Raw genomic sequence first — 17180 nt, 5'->3', positions numbered from 1 at the left:
CTGGCTCCTTGTCATCTTTCCATACTCCTCTGCTGACATGCTTGCCTACTCTCCCTGACTAAGCAAGTTAACAAAAAAATAAATAAAAGAATTGTGATTTCAATGTTCACTGCATGGCTGACAGAGTACAAACACCTTCAGTGATCACTGTATACAAGCAACAGGAATTCAATATACACACTACTACAAGCCAATTATATGTGATGTGGCTAACTCACCACTATCAACCAATTAATATGTGATGTGGCTGTCCCACCACTGCCAAACAATTAATATGTGACACTCCCTGCATTGGCCCAGTAATCAAGCAGCCTCAATCCTCACCACTAGCACCAGTGATGGATGTATACACTGGAAGGATGACAAGTGCACACACAGTAAAGTACAATTTCCCTTAAGAGCACACAGAGATCACAGTCAGTCTGGGGCTGGTTTCTCCCTCTTTTTCTAGATCCCCAGTAAGACTCCCCACTGGCACAGCTATAAGGTTAAGATCTCACCCAAGTGGTCAAGCCAAAACCTCCAGCACCCTCTCTGTCCAACCAGTGCTTTGTGTCCCTCCCCAAGTAGCTGACACACACACACTTTGAAATCTGATTTATATACAAACACACACTCCTGGGAAAGGGGCACAGGTTTACCAGCTATGCTCCCTTCTGCCCAGACTAAAGGGTACTTATCACTGCCACCAACTAGCTACAATAAGATCCTTACAAAGGGTGACCAATTCTACTGCATAATGTTACTATTATCCAAATGGTAAGTGTGACCAACATTTGCAAGGCTATTTAAGAGGGGCCTGTACAGTGTTATCAAATACATATGCAAGTACTTTAAGAGCTTAAATATCTCTAAACAAACCAGCTACAATTAAAAGGTTTAAATATATTTAATAATAAATAATGAAAGCAAGACAATACTCAATTCATCACAGTGACAACAGAGTTCAGAATCACAGGAAATATTTTAAAACAACATTGTAGGACAGTCTCACATGAATACAGAAAACATCTAAACTAATCTTACTATATTCCTATCTCTAAGAAATATTACTGTAATCTAGTACTTTCTATTAGCAATGCAGAAGTGCTAATGCAAGGATGTTTCTAGGTCAAAAGACAAATGCAAAATGCCCAATTCTCTGACAGAGTTCCCAAATTAATATTAAAATATTACTGCTGGGTCAGTTGGATGACATCACTATTTGTCACCTGCCTCCAGTTACCAGGCTAAACAGATACCAACAGAATTTAATATTCCTCTGTGAAAATTACTTATCTCTCAGAAGTTTGCCTAGAACTGGAAGTCGTAAAACAATTACTTTTACATTTGGAACCTAGCAATTATTTCTGTTTCCAGACAATAGGAAAACCTCTAGCTTTAGACACTGTGTCTGCTTGCTGCACTGAAACTAACTTTTTTTATAGCACATCGTAAAACACTTTTAACTTACTTTCCTGATGTTTTGCAAGTTACCACTGTATGTTCCAACTTCTGATATTAACATGGTTTATATACATTTCTGTTCTTTTCCAGTAGGGTACACTGTGGTTACATTTTGAAGGTCAGTACATAACATACAGTTCAACAGACACTTCTGCACCAGTAGTTTAATATCCACATAACATATAGTTCTCTTACATTTGTTAGACATGCCTATGGATCATATTAATATTCACAAATTATTTTTTTTATTTTACATTTGTTGACTGGGATAGTCCGACTGGTAAATGCCCATTTTCAGCGAAAGCCCGGGGAGAAAAGCTCCATACTATATACTACAGACATACTATGAAGAACTTTATCATATATACATATATCACTTTTACAATTTCCATACAGACTTACATTCTTTAAGGCTATAACATCACTTGGTCACACAGTTTAATACAAAGCTACTGGATTATTAACCAAATAACTAAGATATAGTCACTTAGAGGCAATAAGTCCTAAACAGACAGACAATTGAGTGGATGGAAGTTAGTCACGGGTAAAGCAAATGATACAAGATTATTTACAAAATTCCAGACAGCTGGTCTGGCAGCATTTTAGTTTGTCACAAGCTGTAAGAGACTTCCTTACTAAATGGGAAAACAAAATGTTACACCAGTCAGTCTGAACTTTTCCTGTATTGGACACCACACACAAAGTCAATGGTATATGCATCAATACTGTCATTCCTGGGTTTTTTAAATGGTGTACTAAACTATGGAGTGGTGACTGTACATGCTAAAAATATATTTGTTCTTGAAAACTGACCAACTGTTTGCTGGTGGACTTAATATTTGCCTGAATGGTTATAACATGGATTGAATACTGATTACGCTTTTCTGTACTACTAAACTTTTCAAAAACAACTCCATTCTGGATAAAGCAAAAGTGCCAGTTTACTCAAGTGTCCTTCCCCTTTTGTTAGGGAAACAAATTCTAGTTTTCCAGTTGACTGGGGAAACAATTCTCATTAAGGAAACTACAGGCTGTTAAGCAGAAAGGTGTTATAATATGGTGAGATTGACCAAATTCTGTCCATATTCTCCACCAGTGTAGTGAATAAAAGACACCAGAGGCAGACTTCATAATTTCAGTTCACTTTATTTACAGTGGCAATTAGCCAAATAAAATCAAAACTTCAGTGATCAAGAAATAAACTCTTGCAAGTCATTCAGTTTTCTACCTCTAGAAAAAACACTTCTCCTTAAATCTAAGCATTTCTTCACTCAGGTCTTCTCGTCTTTTTCCTGTTATTCTTAGTCTTCGGTCGTGCAGTAATTGAATAGCTAGCAACTGCCTGGGTCTTTGGTCCTGCAGTAAATCAAGTTCGGTGGCAACTACCACAGTCTTCAGTCCTGCACTAAACTGACTGGCTGGCAACTACATCAGTCTTCGGTCATGTAGTAAGTCTATTAGCTGGCAGCTACCAGGAGCCTAGACTCCTTGTAAGATTCTTCCTCTCTCTAATGAGATACAAAGGCCTCAGTCCTTCTGGGTACAGCCTGTTTTTGACATAATCACAGTAGTTTCTTTCACTTAATTTCTGTTGTTTTGTGCTTCGAGGTCAAAGAACTTCACAGAAAAGAAAACAGTCTCAACTCCACATATGGAACTAAGTCTTCTATTTGTAAATGCATGCTCTTGCTTCACTACGATATTTAGTACATGGGACACTGCAGGAGAGCAAATTAACTAGTTAGTGGTCTCCTAATTGCATGATGATTGGATGTATTTCTCATCTAGCTGTACACTGATCGAATGAATTTCTCATCTACGTGTACAGTGATTGGTTGTATTTCTCATCTACTTGTACAGTGACTGGATGTACTTAATTCTATAAATTCTACCAGCCTTCTTGTTTCTTGGAAACAAGTGTCAAGATGTCAGGATGACGCCAAATAGCCATGGACTTAACTTGAGTGCATGAGATGGGAGAGGTATATCAAAGGGATACAGAACCTCCTAAAGACGACTGCCCTGCTCCTCTGAAGCACGGTAACAGGAGTCCAGCAAATACAATAACCAGAGTAAATATCATATTTTACTCACTCATGCTCTCTCTCAAAGGAGGTGACTTGCCACCGACGGCCTCTGACAACAAATTTCTGCTGAATATGGTTTGATAGCGGTCATTCAATGAAGCTTATTCCCAAATACACTATTGTGATATCTAAAGCCATGTTTCTCAAATGCAGGTGATGGCAAAAACATCTAACACATATGGTTGCAGGCACACCTGTTTGTCATGATTCATATCTCAACAGTCACAGTTAGTGTAGACTAAAATTGTTCTGTGAGATGGCCTCTCCTAATTCAAATTAATTAGTGGTCAGTTTTTTCCCCTTATTCATGCCCTTTATGGATGTTATATGGAAGCTTGTTGCCACTTGGTTCACTGTATTTAGCTCATTTGAACACCCACCACTTGCTCTCCTGCTATCAGTAACTCAGCCCCAGAACCCTCGATGACAGCAGTAACCACCAGGTATAGAACCCTCATGCAAACGTACTGCTGAACAATACAAACTAAGGAAAAGAGGCAAATGTGCAGTTAGAGGTAAACATGCTGTCGGTAAACATTGGTACTCATTTCAGAAAATATATTTTTAACACACATATATAAGAAAAGTGTAAGCACCTTACAAAGCAAACCAAATGGAAAAATGCCAGCTTACATGTTTACATTCACTAGCTCCAGAAACTTGCATGAAAAGCATATTAAATCCATTCCATAAAAGTATTACTGCTTCCCCTGGTCACGAAGACAAAGTGACACATTTAACAAGTGCTAGTTTTGTCATGTCTAATTTTAATCATGACACAGTCCAGAAGTACGTACTGCTCAATTCTGCAAGGATAAGGAACATTTACTTAACAGAAGGACTTAAAATCCAACTGTATTGGAAGGCCACTTAAAAGTAAAATTTCAAACTTTCTGTTTCACTTATTTAAATGGATTCAGTGCTGCTCACTGTCTGTTAACAAGCTGGATTTTTCTGTGATAAAGAAATGTCTCCACATAATGCTAAAATGCCAGCATCAATCTAAACATGTACCACAGCATGCAAGTCATTTGAGTCTTTGCTAATAACTACTTTAATATTAAGACATTCCCCCCCAGCGACCACATCAGGATTAGAATTCAGCTTAGCAGTGTGACTCTAATTTTGCCGAGGTGCGCTTAAATGCAGACTCTGCCCTTCAGTAATGATCTGCTCAGGCCCCAGGACTCTCTGGTTTAATGAAGTGTCTAGCCTGTACTAATTTGCAGCCAAGTCTGCACTACAGATTTCCCAGTGCAATCACACAGAACTGATAAGGCCACCCAAAAGGAAAGGGCATTCACTCTGCAGGAATCTAAGCGAACAGCTTATTGGAGATCTATAAGCAGGACGACAGAAAAGAAAGTGACATCTATTTCTTAATTGCCTTCTACATTTCAGAAGACAAAGACTTTTTCTGTATGCATTTCACCTTTCTATACCTCAGCAAACTAACATACAACTTATGGGTTACAATACACTGCTTGAGGAACATTATTTTTAATACCAAATTTTAATACAAACTTATTGATTAATTGCCATTTTGATACATATAGATTAGTCAGCCTCCAGTCTATACAATTATCCCAATTCTGGTATTAAAAAGTTGTTACATTACTTATTCAGCAGTTATTTACTTTTATGACTGTTTGAAATAGGAAGCAAAACGCTGCTTATATTCCTGAAAAACATATGGGCTCCTTAAAAATATAAACATTTCAGCATTTTTTTTTACTTTTGTGAAAAGTGGCAAAAATAATTTCTGAGGATTCTTACTTGCTCTTAAGCTTTTTTGTTTATATTCATACAGTTCTTATGTGTACAGCATTCTTGTATTGTTATATGCTCTCTCTTTCACACACATAGAAATTTATATTTTCACACACACATGCATATATATATATATATATATATATATATATATATATATATATACATATATATATATATATATATATATATACACACACACACACACAAACACAAGTGTGTGTGTGTGCGTATATACGGATTCACTTAATAATATCGAAATACTGAAATCCCGAATTTCAGTTTTTCGAGACCATGAAACTGAATCCACACAACACCGAAACACCATGAAGCCCAAAACCGGGAAATTCAAAACACCTAAAACACAGCACACACCAGACCACACATATACCACAACACCCACATCACAACATAAACAAACAAAACAACGCACATCCATAAACCTACAATACAAATAAGCAGGGCAAGCCCCCCTGCACCCCCCATGTGGGAGCCTGTGCCCCCCCTCACCCCCCACTTATATATACTAACTCCGAGATTGCATAAACAGTAAAGAAAAGCAAACACACACACACACACACATTCTACAGTCCCTCACACACACATCACACATATCAGCACACTCTCATACACTCAAACTCCCACCCAAAACCCTTACAAAACACTCACTTACCTGACATAACACCTAAATCCACACACGGCACCGCACACCATCCACATACAATCCCAGACATTACATAGCGCAAAGCCATAACCACGAATTCGAGATATTCAAATTCACAATTATGCACTTTCGCTATTTTCAAACTTCAACTTTATAATCTTGAGATACTGAAATTCGACATTTCAGTATTTCGAGATTATAAAGTGTTTCCGTGTATATACATACATATATATATATATATATATATATATATATATATATATATATATACATATATATATATATATATATATATATATATATGTATTTATTTATTTTTAATCTATATATTCTTACATGCTATTACACTGTTCACATTGCGCTTATGCGGCTTTGGGAAAGGTGGCACTATGCAAAAGAGATTGTCTGCATGGGCTGACCAAATAGAAGTGAGAGCTTAAGTGATTTTTTTCTGTTATACAGCATTCACCTGGAAGTTTTCAAAATCACACCATCTGCAGGATTTAGACAGTTTGGAACTTGTTACCTTAAAACCAAAAAGTACATAAAAAATCAACGCTACAAAGTTACTGAAAAGCATGAGCATAGAGACCCTTTTATCATCTAGAAATATCAGACATGCTGGAATTTAAGGTACTGTCCTCTATACCTTCAGAAGGACTGATGCTCCATCCACATCTGCCTTTGCCACAAGCTGGCAGGTTAAGTCGAAATACTGCATTGGCTGAACGCTCAACAACTGGATTGTTGGTTCTGAGACTACAGAACTGGTGACTGCCCAGTTACGCAGCATGTCTACCATCTTCTTATCCTCATCAGTGAAACAGTACCGTTTGCTAGTTGTCCGAGGAGTCAAAGAAGCTCCCAAAATTCCATCAAATGTTAGGGTCGAGAAGCCTGGACTTGTAACTCCCTGTACTTCTTTGTTGAATTCCTGAATCTGGAATATGAAAGCAATTTGTAAACACCAGTGAAAGAGAGACAAATTCACATGTTTAACAACAAAATGCTGTTTCCTATACTATAACAAGTGTACTGATGTATTGTGTTTTTCATGTTACAGACTACTACAGAAGCAACCTGCAACCTCGATTTATAAAACGTGCTGCATGAATAAAGCAAAATTTGTCTAATAATCTATTTTATTGTTGCTTTAAAAATAATTTAATGCAATCTATTTTCTTTATTGTATTTCTTTTCTTTTTTTTTCACTGTCATTACAACACTTTACAAGATGCTACAGAAAGAACGCAATACTGGATTTGTGTATGAAAAAACGCTTCTGTCACAGCAGTCTGTTTTGGCAGTAATCACTCCCAAATAGACTGGACTGACTACTGATAAGACTCATGGAGGCTATAACAGCAGGAACAAAATTATCCCTTTGGGGGCAATTTAAAATTACATGCAAAACCAATCTCTACAGCATTCTACAAAAAGACAACATTTAGGATAATATTGCAGGAAACAGATGCTGAACTGACACTATGCATTAACATCTTTACCAGAACAAATGATGTTCCACTTCAAAAGTGGCATCATGCAAACCTTTCACATAAAAGGGAAAACTCAGCACTGATGCCCCCGTGTATTAATAAAAGCCTGACCCCACTCTGCAGGTTACATGCATACCTTCTATTTGCTGTTCTTTGTAGCATAAAACTGAGTAAGATACAATCTGCTTACTGTTTTTCTCTAAAAACCAAGAATGTCCTGCAGAAACATCAAGCTGGGTAACTGCAAACAGGAGGAAAAAGGATGTTTAAAATGATAAATGCAAGACTGGAATTTAAAAAGTATAACAGATAGCTGTCTTTTTGAAATTACAACTGTAAATGTATTTAGTTACAGTGGGTGCAGGGACTGTCATTCTAGTCAAGCTAGATATCAGCCCCTCTGCACATACGTGTTGCTAACCAGGACTACAACCGCTGCTTGACCAGGACTACAACCGCTGCTTGACCAGGACTACAAACACTGCTTGACATACCTATAGAATGAACTAAGTGTGCTTCATTCGACTGTCTATGCAATTTCAGTGCCTTTTTTTTTTTTTTTTTTTAGAATAAGAAAACAAACTTCCCTTGTAGAAACATTGTTATAGTGTTCACTTTCTGCTCCCTACTCACAAAAATGCATGATATCCTTTCTTAAAGCCCCACCAATGTGTACATGAAGTAATATACAACATGCTTGCTAAAACATTACAAAATATAAAAGAGCATGGAGATTGAAAAGCTTGCAAAAAGATAAAAAGACCATCAGGGGGATAGTAAGAATCGTCTGTCAATATTTCAGTACTTCACTGTGGTGAGTACAGCCCGTGTCGGCCAGCCACCAAGACTAAAGACAGTCTCATGTCCTCTGTGACAATAGAAAGTAAGAAACGAATCAGAATGTAGGCAGACTGTGAGAGGTGGATGGACTCGGGCAAGTCCATATGAATTTATGGTAATCATCCAGGATCCCTAAAAGGAAAATGACTGTGAAATGTTTGTAGCACACGTGTAGTAAGAAGAAATGGCAATTATGCTTACAATAAAGTAGGCCAGCTTCATGAAATGAAACAAACTCATACAAACACAAACATTTTTTTTTTTTTGCAGGAGATACCTCCCCTACATATAACACAGAATTAAATATACCAACTCCAAGGTCATACTACAGTGGAGTAAATGGGAAAAAAAACTGCTGGCTTGCACAACTACAATACATTGTGGTGAAACACACTACAACACTAAATTCTTGCACTAAAGCTGCTTGACCCACCAATGCAGCAATCACGTGTAAGTATACCTGGGGACACTATGAACTAGGTCACCATACCACTTTAATAAATAATCAGATTGGTAACACTTGTGCATTTACTTGTTTAATAGTTAAATAAATGCCCATACACCACATACATACTTGTGTACCTGCCTATATTAAAAGACACTAAAGAGGATAATGTACACTTACAACCTACTGAGACCAGCAGGCAAGAATGGATTCAGCAGGCAGACCGACATCTTGCTGAATAAATGTAACAGGATTTAAGTCAGTGCGACCTCAGAATACATCAGGGTAGGAATGCGATTGATAAAAATCTACACAGGCTGCATACCCAAAGTAAATGTAATGGTGTCACACTGAAAATCAATAAATCAAACAGACTTCCTAAGCTGGGTAGCCCCTACAGAATACACAGGAAACTACAATTATGGGGGACTGTAACCCAGGCTGGTCCTCTTTCACCTCCAAAAACCCAACAATTTTATTAACTTCCATGGTTTCTACCCATTAATACAAGAGTGGATAAGCACAGCAACAAAAAATCCATACTGGCCTGGACCTTAACAAATAAACCTTCCGTTGGCTACCATACTGGACTGGACCTTAACAAATAAACCTTCCATCAGCTACCATACTATACTGGACCTTAACAAATAAACCTTCCCTCAGCTACCATACTGGAATGGATCTTAACAACTAAACTTTCCATCAGCTACCACAGTGGACTGGACCTTAACAAATAAACCTTCCATTAGCTACCATACTGGACTGGACCTTAACAAATGTTCCGTCAGCTACCATACTGGACTGGACCTTAACATATAAACCTTCTGTTAGCTTCCATACTGGACTGGACCTTAACAACTAAACCATCCCTCAGCTATCATACTGGACTGGACCTTAACTACACCTTCCTTTGGCTACCATACTGGACTGGACCTTAACAACTAAACCTTCCCTCAGCTATCATACTGGACTGGACCTTAACAACTAAACCTTCCCTCAGCTATCATACTGTACTGGACCTTAACAACTAAACCTTCCCTCAGCTGTCATACTGGTTGTCTTCCAGATAACCTAAGTGATCACACTCCCACCTACCTAATCAAAAAATGAATCCACCCACTTAAAAACACGGTTTACAAATTCATACATAGAAAAAGAAATTTCTCACCAGAAATTTTTAATACTCTACTTCATAAATGTGACTAGACTCCCCTCAAGTACCTTCACTTTGACCAAGCCGTAAAATATTTTAACAAAAAATTTCCCTACATTTTAAATAATCTAGCCCTCCTGAGAAAATGCCATACCAAATCAAAATGGATACCCTGGTTGACCAAAGATACCAACAACCTCCTTAAACTAAGGGACAAAACGTGGTACCACTACAAGAATACAAACAACAAAATAACTCTGCTCAGTTATCGGTTATTACGTAACCTAGTCAAAACACAAATCAAAAATGACAAAAAATGCTACACAAACATACAAAATAAAAATCACCAAAAGTTTTGGCAAGCCATCAAAAACCTTACAAACCCTGGTCAGACCACAACTCCAGACCCAGCCACTTCCAGACACATAGACCGCACTTCCTCTCAGTTCAATTCTCACTTCATCAACTCCATTCTTTCCTGCCACACAACAATAACTCTCCCCTAGTACTACCTACACAAAATGACAGTAAATCTTTCTATCTCAAGCCTGTACAAACTTGCATCATTAAGAAACTACTGTCCAGACTTAAACCCTCCTCTCTAGCTGCAGATCAACTTCCTAATGAATTCCTTAAAACAGCATCAAAAGCTATCATTTATCCAATCTCTATCTTAATCAGTTGGTCTACCTCTGAACAATACACTCCTAAACTGTGGAAAATTTCATACATCATCCCACTACATGAAGGGGAACATCCACAGAACCGAATAACTACAGACCTATCACTATCCTGTCCCCCCTGTGCTAACAGCTTGGAAAATTGTATTCATATACTACTTCAATACTTTATGGGCAATAATCTACTATATCCATCACAACATAGCTTTAGGCCACAGCACTACCACAGCACTACCACAGTACTACCACAGCACTACCACAGTACTACCACAGCACTACCACAGCAAGTATCTTCTATCTTTCTTGACATGTCAAAAGCTTTTGACACAGTCTCCCACCAGAAACTTCTGCACGACCTAGCATTCCTAAATCTATCCCATACCACACTCTCCTGGTTTCTAAGTTACCTATCTGATCGCCAACAGGCAGTAAAATGGCACAATCAGTTATACTCTTTTACCTGTCTCTGCTGGAGTACCTCAAGGTTCCATACTTGGACCACTACTCCAATATTTTCACTAATAAACTCTCGTCTGCTACAAAAAATGCTAACAATATACAATATGGTGACGAATTCCCACCGTCATTTGTTCAGCTACCTCCTTATCTGTGCTTAATCATATAATACAGGTTGCCTTTAATGAAATCAAAACATTTCTTTCACATTCTCAGCTTATTGTCAGTCCCAATTAAACCAACCACAAGCTCACACATCCCCCTTCTCCAACTATTCCTCTAACAACATGATAATAGAACCTATGGCATAATCAAAGCTACTAGGGGTGAGCACAGATAACCTTAGCTATGATAAACACCTTGCAATCACCATCATAAAAGTACATATCAAAGTAGGAGCCCTCTACAGAATCAAGCCCTTCCTGACACTACTAGAAAAGCAACAGCCATTACCTATCTTCTTTCCTCTCTACTCCACGCATCTCCACTCTTCACTAACCTCAAAAAACTGACAAACTTGAAACCTGTTATAATAAAATAGCAAGATTTGCCTATAACCTCCCTTACAGATCTCTTCATTGTACTGCACTGCAACACCTAAAATGGCTTGAACTCCCTAAACAAGTTTCCTTTAACTAACTCAGCTTCACTTGTTCCATCTTCTACCATTCTAACAACTGTCCTTCTCTTAATAACCCGGTTCAAACCTACTCCTGCCCTAGATCATTAAGGTACTCAGGAAAAAAACTACTAAAAGTTATAAAATCCAATAAGTTTTGGTGATTCTCTTTTCTCAAACCGTATATCCACTTTATGGAATTCACTACCACAACAAGGAATCCTAAACATTGCCAACCACTACAAATTCAAAGATCTACTGACAGAACACCTTACCAACTGGGGTAAAAAAACTGACTATGCTCCTGTACCAAACCTGGCTGAAATATATTCCTAGCCTAAATACCTGCACACTTTGCCTCTCTATCTAAGTGCTAACTAATCCACCTTTCAAATTATATAACTATACTTTCTTGCTTCAAGATTTTTGTATTCCCCTCTTTCTCTAACTATATATCTAGTGATTCATATTTACTTATTTTATTTATTCAACATTTGTTAACCGGGAAAGTCCGACTTTGAACAAAGCCAATTTTCAGCAGAGGCCTGGGGAGAAACGCTGCAGATGCATGTCTTTGAATGAGGGAGGAAACCCGAGCACCTGGAAGAAACCCACACAAACGCAGGGAGGGCACGCAAACTCCACACAGAAGGCACTCCAGCCAAGAATCGAATGGGAGAACCTCTTGCTGTGAGGTGACAATGCTACCACTGCACCTTGACTTTTTTTTACCTTAACAAGCTTTCAAAATTATTTTCCACCAAATGTGTACTGCATTGTAAATATTCTGCTCATATTCAGAGATCTTTTCATTGATAAACATTATCTTTGTTTGCAATTTTTGTAATTTGATGTGAATGTTATGTATAATTTTGTATGATGTAATTTTATGTAAAAAATAATTTGTAAATTTTTGTGCTCTGGGGATTTTCTCCCCGTGCCTCCACTAAAAATGGGCCAATGGCCCAGTTGGATATTCCCAGTAAACAAAAGTAAAATAAAATAAAGATGTCACATCAGCCTTAGAGGGGCACACTAAGCTGAGTGGTGTAAAATGCTGGCTGTGTAACAGACTACAAAAGCTATACCAGCACAGTGTAGAAAATAATTACTGGAGTTCTACAAGACTCATTAACAGAACCAACTTTCTGCGATATCCACAAGGAAATGTAAGGAAGTTTCTCAAACTTACCATAAGAAATCATAAGGCCAGCTACTAACTTAGGATTTCAACTAATATGAAAGATAACCACAAGGCCTTTTCCAATGTAAGAAAAGGATTAGAATTAACTTAAAATTCTGTACTGAACTTATCTGAAATGGTACGTCCTTCTCTGACCCCAAGGATATTGCTAACATACTTCTGGGCAAATTTTCTTTCAATTTCACTCCATCTACACTCCCCCTTTCTTGCTCCCCTCCAGTCCCTCTGACACTCCCCCACCTGAGATCAATTTGAACAAAGTCCTTTTGGCACTTTCCAAAATTAAAAACACTATTTCTATGGGTCATGACAATATCCCTGGATGCCTGCTGAGCAGGGTGAAGTACTACGTAACAGAACTTCTCCATCAACTCTTCAAATGGAGTCTCTCCACTGGTTACATCCCACAGGGGTAGAGAATGGCAGCTGTTGTGCCCAGCACAATGGTGGGCCTGCAACTGCCCCTGGGAATTACAGGTATATTAATCTCAACAGTAACACTTGAAGGCTTTGGAAAGCATTATAAATGAACAAATAAAACAATGACAATAGGTGACCTTTTAACTATGGATTCACATCAGTTTGACTTTGTAAAAGGCAGATCATGGCTGCTGAACCTGAGTTCTGTGAAAGGGTTACCAAGGTCATGGATAAGATGCGTACAGTCCGTATAGTCTTAACTAAGACCTTGCCAAGGCATTTGACCCTTGCTCCCATGCTGGAATAACTGACAAACCCTCCTAGCTCAACGATGACCCACACAAAGTTTGCTGGATTGGTAACTGGCGGTGTGGTAGAACCCATACTATTAAGGTCAAGAGTATTTGCTCTAGACAAGAAAAAGTCCCTAGTACTTCCCCGCAAAGCTCTGTCCTGGATCCCCTTCTCTTCAGTGTACATCTCTGTAACATAAAAGTCAATATCAGGAACTTTGGCTAACCATGTTTGCTTATACTTGCAAACTGGAACCTGTTATCAAATCCCGTTCTGATACTGAAATTATCCAGTAAGGGCTGGACCAATCAAATGAATGGTGCATTAATCACAGGCTTAGCCTTAACATGAAAAAAATGCAGCACAGTGACCTTTGGTAAGCCTAGCATCACTAATGCTCACCCACTAGCTAGCATTCCACTTAAATCTGACAAATCATCAGGGACCTGGGTGCACGAGTTGATAACAGATTCTCCTTTGACCACCATGTTTTTGTAGTCGTTAGAAAATCCTTCTACCTTGCACAGCTTATCCATCACGGCATCTAAGGTCCAAATAACTTATAGTCCGACTTCAATCATGCCTTATTAGCTCCATCACTGAATACACCTTTTGGTATGCACCTCACACCATGCACCTAAATCAGCTTGAGAGACCTCAACATTTCCTTACCAACAAACTCTGGTCTCAGTACCTTTAATTATTTTCATAGATTGAAAGCTCTGTCACTCTACTCTCTGTCATATGAACTCCTTTGGGGTAATCTCGGATTAGCATTCCTTCCATAAATGACCCAACACTCTATGAATTCCATCACTACTGGGTGATGTGGCTTTTTCTGTCCACAAGCTGAATAAGAATCTACGAACTTAACAACCAGAATGGAACTAGATCTGCTCTGCAAACCATTTCAACAACTACAGAAAACATACTACTTTTCAAATAAAAAAGCTACAGCCATAATGGTGAGGGAAATGAGTTGATAGTAGCAGTAATAAATAATGAAGGCATTAATGCAGAGCAGTAAAAAGATTTTCAAACGTCTGAGTTTGCCTTAAGTACAGCCACATGTGCACGTTTTGTTCAACTGTCAGAAGAAAATCGTTCAATGCCAAGGGGACTACTACCCAACTCATGCAGAAAAGTGACCTTGTCAGTAAGGAAATGGTAGGCTTCAGCAGGACATTTAAACTTAATGGGCAAAATCTAATCTATAAACTTTTTCACAGGTAGACTGAGCACTTTGCAGCAGATATATAAATATCACATGATCAATACTACCAGTGGTAAGGGACAGAACATAAGGCAGAGTAAACTTTGGGGACTGTCCTAATAGAATTCTTTCTATAACACTAACAGTGAAGGTCTGAAGGGGCACATTAAAACATCAACCTACGTTCTAATATTTTACAGCCTTTTACAACAATTAAAGTGAATATGTACGCAGTCGTGGAGACTTTAAAGGAAATTCATTTAGAAAGTATCAGTCAGTCATAGCCCAGGAAGCAGAGAAGAAACTCAGCAAGGTATGAGGGTACACGTGACGTTTAATGCCTCCAAAGCATGGTTCCCAAGGGGCAAAACAATCAAATAATCAACATTAAAATACTGAGCAAGGGCAACAAATGTTTTTCTGCAGAAGTAGAAGAAACCATTGCGACAAGTCATTAACCTATCCTTTTATGAAGCTTATTAAAATATTAAGCCAAAAAGGCAAAATTGTGCTGGCACAAAGTCAAAAAGCAAGAAGCTATGGGGGACACACCAAAGGGTATTCCATACTAGGACAGACTCGAACACTCATTCAGTAACTACACATGCAGATCAAGGGACACTCACTTTCCTTATGATTTTTATGGAATGCAATACCTCACAAACACAACACCACACACACACACACACACACACACACACACACACACACACACACACACGAGAGAAAGAGAGACAGACAGAGTGAAAGTTTTGCAGGTTCATACCCACTTACTAAGTTCAGCCAAGGTGACAACCAAGAAGAATATGTGTATCACTGAACAATGATGGGAAATTAGTAAGTCTCCTCCAATAAGTAAACCACTCGCACAAATCCCAAGTGAAAATTTGCTACCACTAATCTGATCGACCAGACTGGATTTAAAGGTTGCAAAGACTTATTTAGCAATAATCCATAAATGTCTGTGCATAATACTGGGTTTACTAAGGGCTGTCACAGTCTGATCACAAATGTGAAGCCAGCTATGGACACATAAACAATACCCACATATAACACTGGATTGTTTTGATTACACAATGCCATTAAACAAAAATAAAACATACACACACAAAAAAAAGAAGAAACTGATTATCTTTTTTAAATAATGGCATTGCACTTGTGAACTTATTGGTTGAGATGTGTGCTTTTGCTTTCTTCTGCAGCTGGGGATCGCTTCCTAAGGTAATGCACATGCTGATGCTAACATCGCTTCCAAAGGTAATGCACATGCTGATGTTAGCATCGCTTCCTAAGGTAATGGGCATGCTGATGTTAGCATCGCTTCCTAAGGTAATGGGCATGCTGATGTTAGCATCGCTTCCTAAGGTAATGGGCATGCTGATGTTAGCATCGCTTCCTAAGGTAATGGGCATGCTGATGTTAGCATCGCTTCCTAAGGTAATGCACATGCTGATGTTAGCATCGCTTCCTAAGGTAATGCACATGCTGATGTTAGCATCGCTTCCTAAGGTAATAGGCATGCTGATGTTAGCATCGCTTCCTAAGGTAATGGGCATGCTGATGTTAGCATCGCTTCCTAAGGTAATGGGCATGCTGATGTTAGCATCGCCTCCTAAGGTAATGCACATGCGGATGCTAACATCGCTTCCTAAAGTAATGGGCATGCTGATGTTAGCATCGCCTCCTAAGGTAATGCACATGCTGATGTTAGCATCGCTTTCTAAGGTCATGCACATGCTGATGCTAGCATCGCTTTCTAAGGTAATGCACAGGCTGGCTAGCATCACTTCCTAAGGTAATACACATGACTATACTAGCATCACCTGCTAAGGTAACGCACATGCCAATGCTAGCATCACTCCCTAAGGTAATGCATATGGCGATGCTAGCATCGCCTCCTAAGGTAATGCACATGCTGATGCTAGCATTGCTTCCTAAGGTAATGCACAGGCTGGCTAGCATCACTTCCTAAGGTAATGCACATGCCTGTGCTAGCATCACCTCCTAAGACAACGCAAATGCCGATGCTAACATTGCATCCTAAGGTAAAGCACATGCCAATGTTAGCATCGCTTCCTAAGGCAATGCACATGCCAATGTTAGCATCGCTTCCTAAGGTAATGTGTATGTTGATACTAGCATCCCTTCCTAAGGTACTGCACATGCTGATGCTAGCATTGCTTCCTAAGGTAATGCACATGACTATGCTAGCATCACCTCCTAAGGTAACGCACATGTCAATGCTAGCATCACTTACTAAGGTAATGCATATGCCGATGCTAGCACTGCCTCCTAAGGTAATGCACATGCTGATGCTAGCATCGCTTCCTAAGGTAATGTGCATGACGATGCTGGCATCTTTTCCTAAGGTAATGTACATGTTAATGCTAACA

The 17180-nt window shown here is 38.7% G+C and overlaps 1 protein-coding gene across 1 annotated transcript in view; it reads right to left on the bottom strand.

The window, feature by feature from the left end:
* Positions 1–6591: 6591 nt before the first annotated feature.
* LOC122815103 (protection of telomeres protein 1-like) overlaps positions 6592–17180 on the bottom strand; it is a 181142-nt gene continuing 170553 nt past the window's right edge. The window contains exon 3 of the mRNA XM_044087345.1: positions 6592–6907. Coding sequence (XP_043943280.1) covers positions 6611–6907 — 297 coding nt within the window. The 3' untranslated portion in view covers positions 6592–6610. The remainder of the gene's footprint in view (positions 6908–17180) is intronic.

The sequence above is a fragment of the Protopterus annectens genome, chromosome 11.part0, assembly GCF_019279795.1.
Source record: "Protopterus annectens isolate FY-2018-M chromosome 11.part0, PAN1.0, whole genome shotgun sequence".
NCBI classification, from domain to species: Eukaryota; Metazoa; Chordata; order Ceratodontiformes; family Protopteridae; genus Protopterus; species Protopterus annectens.
This window is presented reverse-complemented; position numbering and strand designations above follow the sequence as displayed.